The sequence below is a fragment of the Microcebus murinus genome, chromosome 22 (genome assembly GCF_040939455.1).
Source record: "Microcebus murinus isolate Inina chromosome 22, M.murinus_Inina_mat1.0, whole genome shotgun sequence".
In the NCBI taxonomy this organism is placed as follows: domain Eukaryota; kingdom Metazoa; phylum Chordata; class Mammalia; order Primates; family Cheirogaleidae; genus Microcebus; species Microcebus murinus.
In genome coordinates this window covers 8776922-8798859 of record NC_134125.1, presented here as the reverse complement: position 1 = coordinate 8798859, position 21938 = coordinate 8776922, and the positions used below count along the sequence as shown (strand labels likewise).

Sequence of the window (21938 nt, the reverse complement as noted above, 5' to 3'; positions counted from 1 at the left end):
AGATCCCGTCACCTCCCACCCTGCTTTAAAACCTTTTGTTGATTGCTGTTATAATACATGCGGTTTCCATGACCCTCTGTGGTCTGGCCCCAGGTGAAACCCTGAATGTTTTCTCCCTCTTGGTCTCACATTCAGTGCCCTACTCCAGTGGTCCCCTGAGTGTGGTCACCAGATAAACAGGACCAGCATCACCTGGGAACTTGAGAATCAGAAATTCTTGGGACAGGGCCCAGCAATCTGTGCTGAACAAGCCCCCCAGGTGACTCCAATGCATGGGCCATGAGAACCACTGCTCCAGCTACACTGGCCTTTCAGTTCTCCAGTTTTCCCGTCTGCCTCGGTGCTGTCGCATATTCTGTTCCTTGTGCCTGGAACCCCCCCCCCACACACACATGTATTTGTGATCTCTTTTGTACACATGCACACACACACGCACACACACACACACACACTTTTATACTTTCCCTGTCCAGAGTCCCCTCATGCTTCAGAATGGCACTTTCTCTGACCACAAACTCTATTTACTGTGATAGCGGCCGCATGCTTCGTCATAGCACTGGCCGCATTTGTGACTGCGAGATTACCTGCGTCATGCAATCAGCTGCTTGTGGAACGATCTCTGATGCTCTCTGGACTATGAGCTCCCCTGGGCCACGGACCCTCCCTGTCCTGTTCCCTGCTGCGTGCCTGGGGCCAGGTCCGTCCCTGGCATTCGTGCAGGATGGTTGAATGAATGAATGAATGAATGAATGGACAGCTCACTCCCCACTTGTATCCAGCAAAAGTGAGCTGCATGGAGTGTCATGTGATGCACAACAGCTGACACTTATGTACATGCTTATTAGATGCCGTACCCTCCCAGGAGGCAGGCACCATTATGCCATTCCACAGGTGGGGAAAGTGAGGCACAGGGATTCAAATGACTTGCCCAAAGCCACACAGCCAGGCAGTGGCAGAGCCAAAACTAGAACCCAAGTTTCACGTGCGTTTCCCTAGCGCTTATCAAGCTCACCATGCATGCAGATGACACGGGGGTCTCATCAAAATGCAGATTCTGAAATCCCAGGTGTGAGGCGGGGCGTGAGCTGCTACACGTCTAGAAAGCTCCCAGGTGGTGCGACCAACCACACTCTGAATATCCAGGCTGCATGACAATGACACCTGTGGGGCATCCTGCTTCCATCTCAGGTTTTTGGGATTTTTTGTCACTTCCCACCAGCTTGAAGTCATGTCCTTGCCTTTCCCTCAAATGAGGACCCATTCTAGACACGGCCAGTGATCCCAGGCGCAGCTGGACCCTGGCCACCCCTCCAGGGGCTGGTCCCGCTGTGAACTCACGGGAGGGGACTTGGGCATCACAGCTCCCAGAGGGGCCCTGGCAGCCCTGCCCAGCTGCCACCTGTTGCAGACCCTCCCCGCGGCCCTCCTGCCATCCCCTCAAGGCACTCTGCCTTGCGATGTTATAAATAGAAGCTGTCCTTTGTGTCCCCTTGGAGACAGGAGCCACTCTGCCAGAGGAAGAGCCAAAGGCAGCCTGCGGGCCCCAGAGCCTCCGCCGTGGCCCAGATTGGACGGGACGCTTGGGGAGGCGGGATGTGCAGGGCTGGGGGCAGCGTGCTCTTCATGACCCTTCCTCATCTCCCCCTGCCCTCCTGTCCTCAGTTTCCCCTAGAAGCCACTCTATAGGGTCATGGGAGAGGGCAGTAGCCCGGAGCAAGCCCCAGGCCATGGTCTCAGAGCTCCTGCAACAGCAGCAGCAGACGTCCATCAAGCGCTTACCGCGTGCCAGGCACGGAGACGAGCACTCCACGGGCATTTTCCCAATGACGCCCTCCAGCCCACTGGAAGCTAAGTGCTATTCTTGTGTCTGCTTACTAAATGAGGCAACGGAGGCACAGAGAGGTTAAGTGACTTTCCCAAGTCACACAGCTAAGAGGTGGTGAAAGCTGGGATTCGGACCCAGGTGTTCTGGGTCCGGAGGCCCTGTCCTTAGCTGCTACACCACGCCGCCGCACACATAGCCCGTGCCGAGCAGAGCCACGGGGACCGTCAAGAGCAGCCCGATGCCCACGCTGCTCGCTACCGCTACCCTTTCCACACCAGGGCATCTCCATCATTGCACGAACCGAACTGTCACCTGGCTGGTGCTGGCCCATCTGCCTCTCACTTCCCTGAGGTTGGGATGAGACACCCAACAGCTGACCCATCACTGTGTCTCCTAAAAAGCCCCTCCACACAGGGTTGGGAAATGTGGACGGTAGCCCTGGTGTTTGTCTCTCTGGGCTTCCGTTTCCTCATCGGGAGAACAGAAGGCGTTGGGTTACGTTGGTGGTTGTCAAACTGTGCTATGTGGCACCCAGGGGTTACACAGAGCCAGTTCAGGGCCACCCCCTGTGGCGGCGTGGAGGGGGAGCTGCCACACCCCATTCCAGAGCATGCCCCATTTATCCCTTTGTTTGGGCTGTGGAGTTAGCTTTCCCGTAGACAGTTTATGGTTCCAGGCTTTTACGGTTCGAAGTCGACTGGAGCAGATGAAAATCGGATGCCCCAATGTCCTCGAATCATAAAATATCAAGAGGCAATACGGTGGGCAACCGGAGGCAGGGGTTGGCGATGGCATGGTCCACCCACTGCCTTAGTCAGAAAACAGTTCGATTTTGTTCTTCTTACTCTGCCATGGGGCGGGGGGGGGGGGGGGGCAAAGCACAGGGAGGGAGGGAGGCTTGCACGGCTCGTTCAGCTGGGGCTGGAATCTAGTTCTCTGCTGCAGGAAATCATCTTTGCTTTCCGTGAATTCCCACGGCCCCCGTCTCATGTCAAGCTTTGCCAGCGCACTTAGGAAGAGAGCACAAAACAGATGATCTCACTCCGAGCTGCAGTGTGCAGTGTTACGGAGACTTAGGAGGGGTTTTTCTGCCTCTTCTTAGTTTTAAAGGCTGTGGATTTGCCCACCGCCTGCAAACCCACGCTGGAACCTCCCTGCCAGATGGCCCGCCCCTCCTACCACCGAACCTAGACGCAGAAAGGCCCCATTGAACGCACACTGTACCGGGAGGGTCTCGTTAGCTGCTTTCGGCGGCAGCAAATGGCACGGAAATGCTGCAGAGTTCAGATCACTCTTCAGACGCCTCAGCTCGGGGAGCCTTGTTAGTTGCGAATTCAGCGTAGACCCATAAAGAGGATGGATGTGCGGGCCTGCTTCTCTGCGGAAGATCGGGAACGCGCAGGATGTTCCCAGCAGATGCCCATCGGGGCCCCCTCCCTGTCGCCCCAGATGCGAGGAGAGGCCTCCAGCAGCCGAAGACTTAAAACTAGGAAATCAAACTTTGCAGGAAGCCAAGTCAAAATCGGGTCATGGAAGACCACGAGTGGCAAATGTATCCTGCAGATACAACATTTCAGCATTGTCACCCCAGAGGAAACATTGTTGCTACCAGTCTTGGCAGGAGAGCCCTCCATGCGTGGGGAAGATGGCTCCGGCTCTCACTGCACGTCAATCACCGGCATCAAGAACAACTCCACTCCAAACAATAAACGCTGGCGTGGATGCAGAGAGAGAGGAACACTCCTACACTGCTGGTGGGACTGCAAACTAGTTCAACCTCTGTGGAAAGCAATATGGAGATATCTTAAAGCGATACAAGTGATTCTGCCATTTGATCCAGCAATCCCATTGCTGGGCATCTACCCAAAAGATCCAATGACACTCTACAAAAAAGACACCTGCACTCGAATGTTTATAGCAGCACAATTCATAATTGCAAGGCTGTGGAAACAGCCCAAGTGCCTATCAATCCAAGAATGGATTAATAAAATGTGGTATATGTATACCATGGAGTACTATTCAGCTCTAAGAAACAATGGTGACATAGCACATCTTATATTTTCCTGGTTAGAGCTGGAACCCATACTATTAAGTTTCCCAAGAATGGAAAAAAAAGCACCACATATACTCACCAGCAAATTGGTATTAACTGAACAGCACCTAAGTGGACACATAGGTACTACAGTAATAGGGTATTGGGCAGGTGGGGGGGGGTATATACATACATAATGAGTGAGATGTGCACCATCTGGGGGATGGTCATGATGGAGACTCAGACTTGTGGGGGGAGGGGGGGAAATGGGCATTTATTGAAACCTTAAAATCTGTACCCCCATAATATGCCGAAAAAAAAAGAAAAAAAAAAAAAAAGAACAACTCCAGTGCGTGGGGGCCCTGACCTCTGACCCCCAGCTGCGGATATCAGTGTCTAAGCAGGCAGCCCCCGTGAAGAGCCAATGCACGGGGGAATGTTCTTAAAATTTACGGTGCATCTAGATCATTTGCAGAGAGCGTCCCCCGTTCAGGGGATGATTCTGCGGGGTTGGGGTGAGGCCTGGGAACCTGCCTGTTCAAGTGGCTCGGCTGCTCGTGAATTTCAGGTCACGCTTCGAGAAATGCCATAGTAAGTGGGAAAGGGAGTGGGCAGGTGCATCCCATGGGAAAACGCCCTCCTTACTATGTTAAGTGGGGGGAAAAAAAACCCAGGCTGCAGGATTGTGAGCAGTGTGTGCGTTTGGGCTTGAGACATACCCACCTGGGTATCTCCATTGTGTGCGCTCACAGTAAAAGAGAAAATCGGGAAGGAAACACATCAAATATTCACAGTGATTGTCACCGGGTGGCGGGGTTATGGGTAACTTTTATTTCCTCCCTCAATGCTTCCTCTCCTTCTGCCCCATTAAGCACCCAATTAGCTAGACTCCTCTCTACCTTCGTATCTTTCTTCCAAAGAACACGTATTACCTTTGCATCAGAGGAGAAAGAGTATTTCTGAAGACGGCGACGGTGTGGGCGAAGGGTTAAAAGACGCGGCAGGATTGAACCCTACCTCTTATCCAGACAATGACCTTGAAACACCTGCTCGCTGGGTCCCTCTTTCCCAGACTGTCAATGCAGGGGTCAGAGGAGATGCCCCTCGTTTCCTCCCTGAATGGGCAGGATTCGGGGAGTCTCAGAGCCTGAGGCTGAAACATCAAGATTTCTCCTCCTTTTCTGAAATGGGAAGCCCCTCAACGACTAGGAGGGGACGCTGGCTGCCTGGCTTTGCTTGCCCGTCTAATGTCTCCACCCTCCTCCCCCCACATTAAGCGCCCAATTAGCTGGGCCCTGTAAGCGGCTGTCACTCTCTACTTGTGTCTTTACATGCCTGATTAGCTTTATGATGAGACTGCTCGTGCCCGGCGCCCAGGGAACGTCCATCACCCGGCGGAGCTTAGGGAGCTGCGGGTTACCGGTGGCACTGGGTGGGCCCCCCACTCCCCAGGGTGCTCCCAGAGGCACCAGGGAGGGCGTGTTCTGCCCTCTGGGCACTAACGGGTGACCCCTGGAGGTGGTGGGAAAGGGGATTCCCAGCCTGCCGCCAAATGGAGGCAGACGGGCTATTCATTCACTCGACACGTATTTGCGGGGCACCTACCACGCGCCGGGCAGACAGCGAGGACCCAGGGGTGAGCGAGACAGATGAGGCCCCTGCCCGCACGGAGCTGGCCTTCTAGCGAGGGGCTCGGACGTTATTTAAGTAGCCGCCCAGATGGCCGCGATGGTCGTGAGGACGCTGAAGGACAAGCATGGGCAGCTGCGAGGACTCGTGCCGGACGGACGGCAACAGCGAGGACGGGGCCTCCAGGGAAGCTAGGGAACAGAACGGCTCGCGCAAAAGGACGCGACAGATGCTCAGCACGGGGCGGGGGCTGGGTGGTGGCTGGAGAGGGGGCGGGGGCCGCTCCAAGCGGGGTCTTGAGTCTACGTGTGACAGGACAGGATTCAAGGGCTTTAAGTGGAGGAGATTCGACCCCCCTCCCCAGTGCGCTGAGAGTCTCAGATGCTGTGATGTTCCAGGAGGAGCGAGGCAGGTGGGTCTCTGGCCTCTCAACACTTGCGGCTGAACAGGCCTTTGAACCCACAGGTCCTGCCCACGTGGGTCTGACTCGGTGGCAACAAAAGACCACGTGAGTGGGAGGCCCACGCCACGCCACTGCATGCCAGCAGGCTCCAAGAAGTGGCTCCTGTGCTCGTTTCCTGTGGCTGCTGGAACAAGCCACCACCAATTTAGTGGCTCGAGACAATATACGCTCATTACCTTAACAGTTCTGGGGGTCAGATGTCCAACACGGGTTTTGCCGGGTTAACGTCAAGGTGTGGACAGGGCTTTGTTCTTTCTAGGGGGTTTAGGGGAGGGCCTGTTCCCAGACTTTTCCAGTCTGGAAGCTGCCTGCATTCTTTGGTTCATGGCCTCTGTCTCCATTGTCAAAGTCAGCAGTGTGGCATCTTCCAATCTGTCACTCTGACCCTCCTGGCCCCTCTTCTAAGACCTCTCTGATGTCATCACAACGGTCTACTTGGGTGATCCAGGATCACCTCCCCATCTCAAGATTCTTAACATAATCACGTCTGCAAAGACCCTTTTGCCATTGGAAGTAAGATATCCACAGGCTCCAGGGATTGGGATGTGGACATTTTTGGGGGGGGGTCAAGAACACGCCTCCACATACATGTCTGTGCACACACTGGTCTTGCAGAACCTTCGGCAGGCAAGGACCGAAGCCCAGCGCAGGGCTGACAGATGCTTGTTTGTTAAGCTCAGCCTCTCTCAAAACCCCAGACTGACCTCAGAAACACTCAGGGACCTGGTTTTGAACTTGCCAGTACTGCCACAGCGTCGCGATGAAAGCGGAAGACAAGGCTGCCGGGTGACAGGTGCACCAGGGGGCAGGCTCAACGTGGGCAATGGGTGTGTGCCAATCCCCGCGTCAGCAGGGAAAACGACTAAAGGCTGGGGTTCCACCGACTGACGGGGTGGGGGGCAGAGCAGCTGCCTTCAGAAGCCGCGGTTGATCGTGACTTCACGACGATTCATGAAACACAGCAAAGTGCATGCAATGCCGCGGTGACTCTCTGTCTCTGTCTTTCTGTCTCTGTGTCTCTCTGCTCTCTGTGTCTCTCTCTGGTCTCTCTCTCTGTGTCTCTCTGCTCTGTCTCTGTGTCTCTTTCTGCTCTCCCTCTGTCTCTCTCTGTTCTCTGTCTCTGTGTCTCTCTTTGCTCTGTCTCTCTCCCTCTGTCTCTCTCTGCTCTCTGTCTCTGTGTCTCTCTTTGCTCTGTCTCTGTCTCTCTCTCTGTGTGTCTCTCTGCTCTGTCTCTGTCTCACTCTCTGTGTCTCTCTCTGCTCTGTCTGTCTCTCTCTCTGTGTCTCTCTCTGCGTCTCTCTCTGCTGTCTCTCTCTCATACACACCGTCAATTCCAGAATCATGCCGCTCACTCTTTCCCTCACCCTAATTGCCAAGTGGGGGGACATTACTGTTGAATTTATTAAACTCGGCACTCTCCGAAGTCGAGACTGGGCCATCTGCTGTGAGCGGGGAACGGCCGCCCCGACGGGAGCCGGCCCGAGGCCGCGCGCCAGGGCCTCTCCGGAGCCTGTCTGTCCTTAAATGGCTGAGCCGCTCGAGCTGAAGCCGTGCAGCGGGCACGCAGAGTGCGTGCATTTCAGACTCGTTAATTCTCACTGCTGTTCGTTACTGTCACCGCCCGGGGAGCCCCACTCCCGCTCCCTCTCCTTGAGGGATTGGGGAATGAGATTCCTGCCTGGGCCTTGGCGCTCTAGGGAGGGGCATCATCCCGGTTCAGAGTTGGAGACTCTGGGAGCCCGGAGTGAAAGACAGCCGGGCCAGCGCAGTCCACACTTGGCAAGGTGCCGTGTCATTGCACACCCAGCAACAGCAGTAGTCGTGGTTATGGTTTCTGAGTGCTTACTGTGCTAGGTGCTGTGCTAAGTACTCCAACATGCATTGTTTGCCTTAAGCCATCGACAACCTGGGAGATTCAGCTCTCTTCTTTACTCCAATTTTGCAGACGGGGAAACCGAGGCACATGGAGGGGAAGTCGCTTGCCCAAGTGCACACAGCCCGAGAGTGGCAGAGATGGATTTGGAAGTTAGGTCTCTCTTCCCAGATGCTAGAAAAATGAAGTTCATTTCTGTGCTTATGGTTGGTGCTGTTCCTGACCCCTCTCTCTACCCTTGCCTGTCATGGAAAATAGAGGTGAGAGGACACAGTGCCGAGGCCTGCGGGGGACAGGGGCCACTGTGGTGAAGAGGAATGCACTGCTGCAGTGAAGAAGCAGCGTGTGAGACTGCGCCGATTAACCGGAGCGGGTGTCTGAGACACCATGGAAACCACTGGCTTCTCTAAATCCCTGAAACCATCTGTCAATTGCCTCTCCCACCTGCACTCCCCAAAAGCAACAGGATAAAGTGGAAGGACAGATTCAAGTCCAGAGGCTGTGTGTCTCTGGGCAAGTGGCTTAACCTCACTGAGCTTCAGCCTTCTCCGCTGTAAAGCAGAGACGACAGTCTGTCTCTCAGCAAGGACGTCACGAGGATTAAAGGGAATATAACATATTTGAGAGTCCCTAGCGCAGTCCCTGGAGATGAATGTTTGTTCCCCTGTGGAATAGCAGAATAGTAATCTAATCCTGGAGCCAGCCAGCCTGGGTTCATAATCCCAGTCCCATCACTTATTAACTGTGTGATTCTAGGCAAGTTGCTTAACTACTCTGGGCCTCAGTTTCTTCATCTGTAAAATGGGCATGAAACAATATAGTCTACTGCATGGGGTTGTTGGGAGGATTACATAAATGAACCTGAGCACAGTGCCAGCACATGATGCTGATAAGAGCGGGTCACTTTGCTCCTCAGGGGACACTGGGCAGTGTCTGGAGACATTTTTGGCTGTCACTACTAGATCGGGAGTTACTATAAAAGCATCTTAGTGAGCAGAGGCCAGAGATGATGCTAAACAGTCTACAATGCACAGGACAGCCCCCACTACAAAGAATGACCTGTCCTAAAATGTGAATAGTGCTGAAGTTGGACAGCCCTGAGCCAGAGGGACTTGGAGACTGCCCCATCCAAATTTCCATTTTACAGATGAGGTCAGGGGGGCCATGAGGGCACAGTGATTCAATGAGAGGCTTACTCAGCTGGATTTATGGTTCATTCAGCACGTATTATTCACTCAACATGTATTAATATTTATTTGTGCTCTCTTTTATGGCAGGCACGAGGCCAATTAAGGAATCCAAAAAATTTCCATTCTCATCTTGTACAAACAGATTTCATAAAGTATTAGGGCTAGATGGACATTGACAAGCATTGGTTCAATCCTTGGGAAAACTGAGATACTACTCAGTAGTTCTTAACATTGGGAGGGGGTCAGAGTCCACCCAAACCTGATATCTATGAATATATCTTCTAAAAATGCACAGACACGTGCATAAATATGTCTGTACTATCAGGATGCCCTCAAACCCCTGAATCCCATTTATAGAATGTCTAGGACTTCTAGTTTAAAAAAAAAACGTGGGGTTGGGGGAAAGTCCTTCTTTAGAAAGAGGACAGTATGACCTAGCTTGCGGTCGGCTTGTCAAACTGAAGAGATGCCTACCTAATTAGATGAACCGAGTTCTAAGCATTATTACCCACTTCTTCCTCTGTCCATATTTTGGGAAAATTCTGTGCCAAAAACATAGGGGATGGTGGAGCTGAGATGAGGAGGTGATGGGAATGCAACAGATTCTGTCAACGACAAATCTCTCAGACTTCCTCCTCCATCACGGCGCCAGGATGCCAAGGTTAATGACAAACCCTGATTACTTTTGTGGGCCCATCTGTTTAGGGAAGCTGACCTCACATGGAAGCCACCCAGCTGCCAGTCCGTTCGCAGGCAGGATATGTGAGCAAATGTCTTTGAGAGGCTCTGGACACAAAGGAATGGAAGAAGGGTGCAGAGGAGACTACCAATGCAGGGGGAGGGAGGTGGAAATGCAAACAAATTTTCTAGGCAAATGTCTAATTCCAAATGTAATACATTCTAAAAGTCCTATGGATACCCTTAGATACCCCATGGTGTGTCTTTGTCCAACTCACAAAGGCCCCTTTTACACTCAGCAGCCATGTTTGTCTGGCCTGGTACCTCCGGCCACAGCTGATTGGATGAGGGGTGGGCACCTAAGGCGAGCTGGGCCAATCACAGTTCCTTCCCTGAGAATTTAGAATCAGGACTAAGAAGAGGTATAAAAATTGGGAAGGTCTAGCATGGCTATGTTTTCTAACACATGGGTTGAGATGTAGACCTTGCATGAGACTAGGCTGTGTTCCTGCCCTCCGGTGCCCTGAGAAAGCTCCAAAGCCCCATATTGTGTGTCCCTATTTGCATGACGTGATAAAGTCTCCCAAGATAGCCGTGTACATGTCATTTATCCCATAAAGAGATGAGATCCATTTCCCCTCCCCAACAGAAGGTGGTGGAAGTGATGCCCTGCCAAGTTCCAGACCTGGCTATTAAGAGACCTGGCAACTCCCACCTTTGCTCCCTTGGGATCCAGCTGCCAAGTAAACGAGCCCAGGCTAGACTAACGAATAAGGAAGTATCCCACGGAGAGAAAGGGACTATGTGGAAAGTGCCTAGGTACAGGCATGAGAGTAAAGCTTTTTACCTTCCAGCCCAGCCCAGCCCAGCCACTGGCTGAAGGTAGCTGAGTAAGCAAACCTAGCCAACAGCCCCTGGAGCAGAAAACCAGCCCAGCAGAGCCTGTATGAATTCTTAACCCACAGAATTATGAAAAATAATGACTGTTGTTGCTTTAAGTCACTATGTTTTGGGTGGTTTGTTATATAGCAATAGAGAACTGAAATAACCTAGCTGGAATTAGCTTCCTATCTTGCAAGCAAAGTGTTCTTACTAATATAGAAAGTCTGTAGCAGTCAGGCATGCAAAATAAACTCTGAAATCCCACTTAGCACTTATATAAGGAATGTGGGGGCAAAATGAGGTTGGTTAATGAGTTTCTTTTCTGGCCATCCTCTCTCTCTCCTGGGATGCAGAAGACAGCAGAGCTGGGCTGTGCACTGAGTGTGTTGAGTGGAGGTTTAGACTCCTCCTGGGCAGAAGCAAAGGGGCTCCCGGCAGGGAAACAGCTCTGGTCTGCTGCATACCCAGGGCAGCTCCCTTGGGCAGCCAATTCTAGCACAACTGCCTCAGGGAAGCATCGCCTCCTGGGAGGCCTAGGGGCATCTCTCTCCTGGAACTCTCAGACATGTGGCAGCATGGAGACCAGCTCTGGCAGCTCTGGGAGGTACAGACAGCTTAGTAAGAGCTGGAAAGAATCACTGGGCCAGCACAAAAGGGGTTTCAACTCCCAGCTCTCAAAATGTCCCTTCTAAATCCGAGTGATTAAAATTTCCAGGCTCTGCATCACCTAGGAATTTGGGGACAGACCTTCAGGAAAGACTTCTCATGGAGTTAAAAGCACAGTTCTGAGAGCCGGCCAGATAGGAATGTGTACCTTGCCTTTCTACACAATCTTGGGCAAATGACCTAAGCTCTCAAAGCCTCCGTTTTGTCACCTGCAAAATGGGGATAATAATAGCACCTACTTGATGGGAATGAGAGGAGCAGTTAATAAGTTAATTCACATGAAGTTTTTAGCCACAGGGCTTAGCACATGTAAGTGCTCAGTAAATAGTACCCATCATGGTGATCATTTATCACGTTTGTTAACAATGATTTCACAACTCTCCCAGATGGCTTTCACTTGGGTCATAGAAAAGAACATTGAGATTGCAGAGCTGGTGTCTAGACTCAGAAGGGGACACAGACACACCTGCAATTTTAACATAGTTAGAAGGATCTGACTCTGAGAGGTACAGGCAACAGTAAGGTGCAGGGTCCTCCGGCAGCTACCCCCAAGATACTGTAGAGTCTGAGTAGAAAGGACCCTGTCATTTGATGGGTGGGGAAACTGAGGCCCCCAGTCTCATTATCTGAGATCCTCAGGTACTTCGGTGGGAGCCCCAGCTGGAACCCCCCTTTTCAGTCTTGCTCCATGTTTGATATTTCACCTGGCTTTCATCTGACTCTACTCTGATCCTCTCCCAGGGAAGCGCGGGTGGAACAGGAATCAGGGCAGGTTTGAGCTTATGCGACACAAATAGCACTGGGTTCGCCTCTGGCGGTGCCACCAGCCGGGGCTGGCTGCAGGAGGAGCGCTGTGAGACAACAGCCGGAATCTTCCGGGACTGTCCTCCCCACCCTGGGAAGCCAGGCAGAAAACACCGGCTCAGCAAAGGGACATCCTGTCACCAAAGACTTGGCCCAAGCTCCCCTGGAAGCCTCTCAAATCTCCTTCAGGGGAAGCCAGGGGCTGCTAGAATTCCAGGGCTTGACGAACAGGAGTCTCAGGGCATAATTCTAGAACAGAGGCTTCAGCTAGTGCCAAGGATGAGCTTCCTCATCTTTTTTTTTTTTTTTTTAAAGCTTACTATAAAATAATTGCTACCTCTTAACCACTGTGCTCTGCTGCCATGTTACCAGGTTGGTAGAGGGAATACGTCAGGACATGAAGGACGAGGCAGGGGGCCCATTTATCCCGTTCCAGAACATTCAAGCAGGGATCTGCTCAGTCCACAGGGACAGCCCAGCAGCCATGTTGGATCAACATGGCCGGGCACCCCTGGCTGCAGCTGATTGGACAAGGGATAGCGCCTGACATAAACCAGCCAATCAGAATACTTTCCCTGGGAATTTGGACCCTAAACAAGATTCTAAACTTTTTTCTCTCTCTCTCTCGCTCCCTCATCTGACATGTCTTTCTTGTAGGCCTGGCTTCTCTCCCAAATGCATTTTCATTACCCCTGCCCTCCAGAGACCCCACTCCCCGCTCTTTCCTACCATTTATTAAACCCGTAGCATCATTCGAGCCTGGGACGGTGCACACGTCACCTCCATCCCTACAAGTCCCCTGTGGGATTGTGACGGTTATTCCCCCCATTCTGCCAGTGGGGAAACTGGGGCTCACAGAGGTCAGACCACATGCTCGAGTCCCACAGCAGGCACGTGGGGGCTGGCCTGGGACCCCGGGTTCTCTGAGTCCAGACCCCTGGGTTGACATCTGCCGCCCACTCTGTCCTCAACCTCCCCTCAGCGGTATATTCTGGCACCCACACTGCCAAGGTCTGTAGAACGCGTCTCTGTGCAGCTGTGATTGGCTAAGACAGCCCCTGCCTGCACCCATCACATCCCGTGCAGCCTCCGACGACAGTCCTCAGTTTCCCCATCATGAGACCCCGCCCCTTCCCCGTCTTCAGTGCACCCCCAGCCCACTCTCTCCTCTGTCCCCTCTTCTCTCCTCCCAGCTCTCCCGCCTCAGGCAACAAGGAGCCCAGGCATGCCTGGGCAGGAGGGTCCCAAGCCACAAGGCCCAGAGGCAGCCCTGCCCCGGGCTGGCACCCCTCCTGCCAAAGGCTCACAGGTGGAGGGGAAGGGTTGGGCCTCACCCGATCCGCTCCTGCTCCATCTCTTCCATTTTCTCAGCACGCGCGATCACCTTGTTGATGATTTCCTTCTCCTCATCGGTCAGCTCTTCCTGCTTCCTCTGCCTGTCGGGCTGACCACCGGGGTGGACGGACCAGCCTCCCTGGAGCCTGAAAGGCAACGCAGGAAGGTGTGAGGGTGGACAGAAGACAGCCTGGGGAGGCAGCGTGGAAAAGCGCTTAGGCCCGTCCACCCGGGAATCTGGCAAACCTCAGTCTCAATTCCTGCTGGGAAACTCACTGCCTGCACAAAAGAATCATAACTCTCAGAGCCTCAGTCTGCTCATCTGTACAATGGGACACACGTGTTTCCCTCTTGGAGTTCTGATGAGCTTATTTTTCTTAAGTGCTTAGCACATGGTCGATACTGCATTAAGGGACACGTGCAGGAAGCGCATGGAAACCTGGAAGGAAATGGTGTTCTCAGGAAAAGATTCCAGAACAGTAGACCTTTACCGCTAGCATGGTGGACAGGTCTGGGCAGGTGGTCTGAAGCCCTGGGTCCCAGGTTGGCCCCGGCACCTGCCTGGCACAGAGATGTTTTGTTTGGGCTACAGATTTTTTAAAAAAAAAATAAATTTAAACTGCTTGCCAGCTAGGTTTATACAAATCTCTTGAATTCACACCTAATATCTAGACCTGGACAGCCTGCACGCTTAGCCTTGGCAATATGCAAAGAGTGGAACCTGTGGCCCCCATTGATGGTCCAGAGGCTGCTGGGAGCAGAGTTAATGCCATGGTCTATGACAAATTGCTGCCCTCTCCAATAATACCACGGTCCGTGCCCCAGGGCTGGGAGGTGCGCTTCCTGAGCGGGATGCGGGGCTGAACATCATTAGAAGTTTTTGTCCCTATTAGGGAAAAACCAGGAACTCTGAATCCTCAGGAAGTAGCACCCCATTAGCCGCCAGCCTGGGTCCCTTCCGCTGCTCTAATCACAGAAAGCAAGTTGGAAATTAAACCGCCTTCCTCTTCCTCTTCCTCTGCCATCCTCCCACCTTAGCTAGTTGGCTCTGAAGAGCTGAGAAGGAAGAGTTTGCAAGGAAAGAGAAGTAGATGCCTTGGTGGGAAAAGTCTTGTTGGGAGAAAGAGGAGGAGGGTGTGGCAGGTGGAAACACACCTGGCCTTCCCAGGTGTGGCCTTGGAGCAAGTGCCTCTGGGAAGGACACATGCTAACACCGCTCAAACCTCCTGCTCAAAACCCCTAGTGGTGTCTCATTGACTTAGAATAAAGCCTAGAACTAAGTAGAAGTGATGGTTGTACAAAATTGTGAGTACACTAAATGCCACTGAATTGTATGCTTTAAAATGGTTACTTTTATGGTATGTGAATTTTACCTTAATAAAAATAGAACCCAGAGTTCTTGCTTGTTCTGCAAAGTCCTGCCTGGTCTGTCCTTCGCCTGCCTTTTTGTCCTCATCACCCCTTGTTCCCTCTGGTCACTATACTCAGCCACACTGGCCTCGCTGCTCGATCTTTAACATCCACACTGTGTTTCTGCCTCAGGGCCTTTGCACCTGCTGTCCCCCCTCCCCACCAGCAGCGCTTCTCTCTACAGATCTTCCCATGGCTGACGCCTTCTCATCATCCTGGTCTCAGAGAGCCCTTCCTTGGTCTCTTGCTACCGGGGTCCACTTTCTCCAGTGCACCTGTCTCTAGCTGAAGTCCTCTTTTAAAAATGTCCTTGTTACCTGTTTATGGCCCCTTCCCCCCACCAGAATGCAGATGACAGGACAGCAGGGACCTTGTCTGGCTCTGGTTCACTATTGTGTCCATGACATTTAGATCACTATCTGAGAATAAGAACATAAAAAGAGTTTTTTTTTAAAAGCACCGGGTCCCTGGTGGCCAAAAGAGACGTTAAATGTCTAATTATACGGGTGACATGCAGGGAGCCCGAAGCGGTGGGGGCGACTCAGTTGAGGGACCGGGCAGAGCTCCCTGAGGAAGCGAGGAGAATTCTCTCTGATCCCGGCAGAGCGAAAGCGCCAGGGCCCTTTGTTGGCACAGGCACCCCCTAAAGCCCTGGGACAGGCCCTAGGATGTGATTAGGAAAATTTGCAAAAGCAAGATATTTTTGTCCTCTTGATCTTGAAAAGGGCCCCCTAAATGACATACGCTCTGATCCCCACAAAGGTATAGCTTGCCCCTGCAGAGACCGCAAAGAGAAGCTGGAGGGGTGAGGGAAGGTAGGGGAGAGATCGGGTCTGGCAGAGGGCTGGAGTGGAGCGTGCGGAAGGAGGGGAAGAAGACCAGAGTGGGAGGAAGCTCCAGGATGGTCCCCAGGGTCCCTGCCTCCTGGCACTCACACCCTCCCGTGTATAGTCCCCTCCCACGCTGGATCAGAGCTGGTCCTGTGTGACCAGGTAAATACAGTGACGTGACATTGTATAGATTAGTTCCAATTTAATGGTGAGTACACGTGGTGTTTGTTTTTCCATTCTTGCAATATTTCATTTAGAAGAATGGTCTCCAGTTCCAGCCAGGTTAATGCAAGAGATATTAGTTCACCATTTTTTTTTTATGGCTGAGTAATACTCCATAGTATACATATACCACATTTATTAATCCACTCATGTATTGATGGGCACGTGGATTGTTTCCACATCATTACAATTGTGAATTGTGCTGCTATAAACATTTGAGTTCAAGTGTCTTTTGTTATAGAAAAATTTCTTTTCCTTTGGGTAAATACCCAGTAGGGGGATTGCTGGATCAAATGGTAGGTGTACTTTTAGTTCTTCGATGTATCTCCATACTACTTTCCATAGAGGTTGTACTAGTTTGCATTCCCACCAGCAGCTTAAGAATGTTCCTATTTCTTCACATCCATGCCAGCATTTGCTGTTTGGGGACTTTTTTTGGATAAAAACCATTCTCACTGGAGTTAGGTGCTATCTCATGGTGATTTTGATTTGCATTTCTCTAGTGATTAGTGACATTGAGCATTTTTTCCATATATGTATTGGCCATTAGTCTATCTTCTTTTGAAAAGCTTCTGCTCATGTCTTTTGCCCAATTTTTAATGAGGTTGTTTGACTTTTTCTTGCTGATTTGCTTTAGTTCTTTGCAGATTCTGGTTATTGGCCCTTCATCAGATGTATAGCACGCGAATATTCTCTCCCATTCTGTAGGTTGTGTATTCACTCTATTGAGAGTCAGGTGACATCTCACTATGGTTTTGATTTGCAGGAAATGGATGTTTCCGCTGCCCCATTCATCCTTCCTCTGCCTTCCTTTCTCTTCCTGGATTTCTTTGCCGATTCCCTCCATTAATTTCCTGCTTTTACAAGGTGGCTCGGTGACCACAGCTGAACACAGGTGCGATTCTGGGCCTGGTACCCAGTGGAGACCCTTCAAGGACACGTTCCCGCAGCTCACAATCTGGTCAGGGGTGTGGTCGGCCACAGGCGGACCTGAAGCCAATGCCTCACACCGCGCCCCAACCATTGCTGGGGGCAGCGTGCACAGAGAGGCGAGCTCCTGAACACACAGGGGCGTGCGCAGGGTGGGGGCGCCAGGCGGCCCGCCTAGGATAACGGGCTCCATCTGCAGATTGCAGATGAGCGGTCCTGCTGGAGGCTGCCGGCGCCTCTCCAAATCCTCCCCCCATCTCCTGTTCCAGAACATGCAGTTGACAAACAGCTCATCCAGTGTTGGAAAATGTCGCCGATGGGTCTCAGTGGGAACCCGCGAGCCTCCTGTGTATTTTCAGGTTTTAATTCCGCAAGCAAACAGATGGGAACGAGATCAGTTTTTCAAACCAAAGCCTCTGCTCTCAGGGGACAGAATGAGCCTGTGTAGGCCTCCCTGGGCTGGGAGCGACGTGGGCACGGCAGCCTCGAGGATTGGTCCCTGCGACGAGAGCCTTGCCAAGGGCCTCTGGCACAGGATGCCAGCTCTGTGGCCGTGAGAACACAGTCCGGTGTTGGGCTCTTGTTAAAGACCAAAGTACTGCTGCCCTTGGACAAGTTACTCAGAGGATTGTATTCAATCCAGAAAATACCCAGAGGGCCTACTGTGTGCCAACGTGAGCCCTCCTTGACTTGGCAGAGTTAATGATTGGCACCCTGGGCCCGCCACTTACTGGCAGTGTGCACCGAATGCTCTGATGTCAGTCTCCTGGTCTGTGAAATGGGAATGTTGAGAGGGTAGCGTCGTAGGGACCCCGGCAGGACGAAGTGTGGAAACGCATGCAAAGTGCTTGCACATGCAAGCGCCCACTAAGCAGCAGCTCTGGCTATGGCGACCGTCCTCTTAATTGACCAAGATGCCCTAACTTTTTAGTAGGGGATGAAGGACCCAAATCAACGAACCATACCCGGAACTGTGGCAGCACACTGAGACGTCAGACTGGGCTCCACAATTTCACAGGGCTGCCCCTCCAGGTGAGTGCTGGAGTTTTGCACATTAACTCTTACTAGCTAGCTGTGGGCAGGGCAGCCCTTCCACCTAAGCAGACTTGGGGGGCTGCCTATAATTCCAGCCCTGGCTGCTATGAAGATGCAGTGGCCTAAGAGAGGGGGTACAGGGCATAGGCTTTGGGGTCGCACAGTCTAGATTCCTTTCCTTGTTCTGCTCCTGTCTGTGTGACCTTACATACAAGTTATTAGTACTTAGCACCTCTGAGCCTCAGTTTGCTCATCCATCCAAGGGGATATTTCCTAGTGACCCCATTGAGCTCATACGAAGATCATGTATAAAGATCATGAAGATCATGTATAAAAAGTACTCAGTGTACATCCTAGAACTTGGTAAATGCTCAAAAAGGTCTTCTTCTTCTTCTCTTTGTTAAATACTTTGGTATGAAACTGGGTCTCAAATCCTTTCCATAGTGACAATGCAGTGAAACATTACCTAACAGCACTGCATGTACAGTGGGTACAGAGTTTGAGAGAATGAGTGAGTGAATAGAATGTTTTGATAGGGAGGAGTAGGGAAGAGAAGGACTCGTGGACCTTGGGGTGGAAGGAGACCAAGAGAATAAAACAGAATGGGCAGCCTCGATCATCAACTAGTATATTTCAAAATAGCTAGAAGAGAAGAATCATGATGTTCAACACAAATGATAAATGGATATCCCAAATTAACCTGATTTGATCATTACACATTGTATACTGGTATCCAAATATCACATGCATCCCCCAAATATGTACAACTATTTTATAGCCATAAATAATGAAAAAGAAACTAAAGAGATAAACCTTGGAAAGACTTTGATATTTCAATTAAAGCATGAAATATGGGAAGGGCAAGGATGGCCCCCATGTGAGCTTGAAATTAATCTCACCAAGGAGTCAGAGTCTATATTCCTAGTCCTTATATCAATCTGGACTTATGACCTGCATTTTGTGGCCAATAAAATGCAGGGGAGTGATGTGGTAGTGGTCTAGAGGCGAGGCCCCCACAGACCCCGTGTGTGTCTGCTCTCTCTTGCACTTTGCTGTCACCGTAGGAAAGCCCAGGACAGCCTGTTGGAAGATGGGTGGCACATGGGACAGAACCAAGCCATCCCAGCCGCGGCCATTCTAGACCAGCCAAGCTTCTGATGCACGACTGAGCCCAGCCACGGTCGACAGAGCTGAGCCCAGATCCCTGAGATCAAACACCTGTTGTCTAAGCTGCTGCGTGTTAAGACGGCTTGTTACACAGCAGACGCTAACGGACACAGTGTGCGCCACGGTCCCCCCAAAGAGGTGACGTCTGGCGGACTTCCTACGCTTATTTTACAGTTTAGTATTATTTTCAATTACCGTCGTGTAAAGTTCACCGTTAAATTTTTTTAATGCCTGCGGCCACTAAAAGTCTTGATCCAGACTCACTCTTAACTGGCTGAAACATCGAGCATCTGAATGAAATGCCATTCAAAGAAAGAGTTTTGCCGCTAACCGAATGTCCAGACTTCACTGCAGTTGGCCTGTCCCCTTTGCAGATGCCTGACACTCGTGGGTGACAAGGGGATTGCGAGGGGCAGGTGGACCCGCCCGCCGAGGCTGGCACCGTGGCCCTGACCCGAGGGAGCGTAGTCCCGCTGCAGGAGGAAGCCCCCAGAGATGTCCCCCCCGAAATGCCACACTGGGCAGCCTCCCACCGCCTTCCTGCCTCCTACCTTGACTCCACGTTTCATGCACACAATAGTCACGTAAGAAGAAAACAAAATACCCGCCAGATGTCTCTATTAATAAATGATAACTCCCCAAAGGAGTGGCATGATGGAAGTGCTGTCAGGCCAGGGGGCTCTGGAGCGTTCGAGAGCAGCAATGGGCAGGAAAAAAACCAATCAATCCTTTTTCTTTCTTTTTTTCTCCTCCCCTGCCTGACCGCCAGGATGCAGTGCAGGGAGGAGACTTTAATGGATCCCGAAGGAAAGGGAGGGGAAGAGGGGGCAACCGCGCCCCGAAATGCTCTCCACACGCCCACCTCGCATGAAAGCCCTTTTGGGGGGAGCTCACCCCAAGCAGGCTAAATGGGGTGCTGAAGGGATGCTGTGGCTCCCCCTGTCCTCAGAAAGCCAGGGACACCTTGGGCTCCTGGTGACCTTTTCAGCCAGACTGAATTCCATTCCATTCGTCCAAAATCCCATGCTCGCTCTCACGTTTGGGCTTTGCAGGTGCTGTGGTCCCTCGCTGGAACTCCTGTCTCTCCCACGAGGTATTCCTCCTTCCCCTGGCCTTAGCTGACACGTGCCTTCTTCCTGTAAAGCTCTCCCGTCATGACCTCGTGTGTCATGACCTCGTGTCTGTGTCATGACCTCGTGTCTGCGCGAGGGGCCCTCCTTGTACTCCCATAGTCCACTGTGATTCTGCTATTACAGCTCCTTACACCCTGGAGTGTATTTGCTGATGACTGCTGTTTGTTTGTTTGTAGACCCCACGAGACACACACTCATACTTTGGCTATCTCTGTATTCCTCGTGCTTAGCACAGTGTTGGGTATATAGTAGTAAGTAGATAAGTATTTGTTAATACAGGAAGAAAGCAAGGCAGGAAGGAAAAAAGGAAGGAAGGAAGGAAGGAAGGAAGGAAGGAAGGAAGGAAGGAAGGAAGGGAGGGAGGGAGGGAGGGAGGGAGGGAGGGAGGGAGGGAGGGAGGGAGGGAGGGAGGGAAAGAGAAGAGGAAGGAGGGGTGGAGGCTGGGAATGAGGGAGGGAGGGGGAGAGAATGGGCACACATTCCACCTTTCAATGTGCAACATTCAGGAAGCTTCTAAGAGCCTTGAGACCCTCTGGAGTCATGAACTTCTCTCTTGTGATGTCATGTTTAAAAATCTGACAATGATTCAGCATCTCTCCCTGGCACACCGGAATGATATATGCATGGTTTCACAGAAAGCTGATCTTGCCTAGCCAGGGTCCTACCAGCCAACCACAGAGACTGTAGACTTCAAAGAGTCTTCAACAGTCAGCTTGTTCAAAGCTCCCATTTGACGGATGGAGAAATGGGAGCACAGAGCAGGGAGAAGAATTTTCTCAAGTCGCCTGGTTAAGTATCATCCATGTTAACTAACCCTTTAAAGAGTTCCTGGCCTGAGGATGTGGTTATTTGGGGTCCCAAAAAGCTGAGCAAAGTGTGCAAGGGCTCTCTCTATAAACACGAAGGTGAGATGAGATTGTGATTCACACCTTCACCTGACTCTGCTTGGTGCTTTACAGTTTATAAAACTTTCCTGTGCATCCTATTTGATTCGACCATGACCCAGTGAGGGAGAAAGGGCAGGACTGTCACACCCATTTCACAAACAAGATAGCCAAGGCTGAGGCAGTGAGCATGGACAGTGAGTCCCAACTCCCATTACTGGGAGGGAAAAATGACCATCCACGGTTCCTGAACGCGTGAACACAACTGAAGAAGGAGCTGCTTTGCAGTCCGGCTGCTCATTTATTGGACCCAGAATCCAATCTGTCATGCATGTTTAGGAAATGAATCCAATCAAAAAACACAAAAGTGGTGAGAAAAGAAAATGCCCCGAAGTCCAAGACATTTCACCAGGAAATCAGGATGACCTCCGATGAGGGGATGGCCACCAAATGTCCAGCACATCACCACCCACAAGATCTGTTCATCATCATCGTCTTTTATTAATGATACCAGTTACTGGGGTTAATATTTCCCTCATCCAAGAACAGTGACACCCAGCAAAGTGCTGCAGAAATAAGGGCACACAGTGGCCCCTAAACATGCTGAAATCCCGCAAATTACCAACAAGAATGAATTGAGGGCTCTCTTTAGGAATACCTTGCATTATCTTTTGACCAAGTTTGATGTAGCATTTAAAAAATAAATTCATAAATTTTTTTTCTTGGGATGGATATGTGTTTTTTGGTAACTTGGCTTTTTTTTTTTTTTTTAAGATACGTAAAATTTGCTAGTTCCTTTTTCAACCATCTCTCTTTAGGGGCAAGCCACCTCGATCAGATAAAGATAAAATATAGTTTGTAGGAAAAAGAGTCATAAAATACTCACTGTTCTTTATCACTGGAGGAAGGCAAAGAAAAGAGAGAAAGAAAGAAATGAATCAAGTTAGGCA

At 51.3% G+C, this 21938-nt stretch overlaps 1 protein-coding gene across 3 annotated transcripts in view; it reads right to left on the bottom strand.

Moving 5' to 3' along the window:
• Positions 1–21938, bottom strand: part of RPH3A (rabphilin 3A) — a 91291-nt gene that overhangs the window by 31595 nt on the left and 37758 nt on the right. For all 3 annotated transcript variants that reach the window (XM_075996586.1, XM_075996587.1, XM_075996588.1), the window contains exon 4: positions 13377–13523. In XM_075996586.1, the coding sequence (XP_075852701.1) occupies positions 13377–13523 (147 nt within the window). The remainder of the gene's footprint in view (positions 1–13376; positions 13524–21938) is intronic.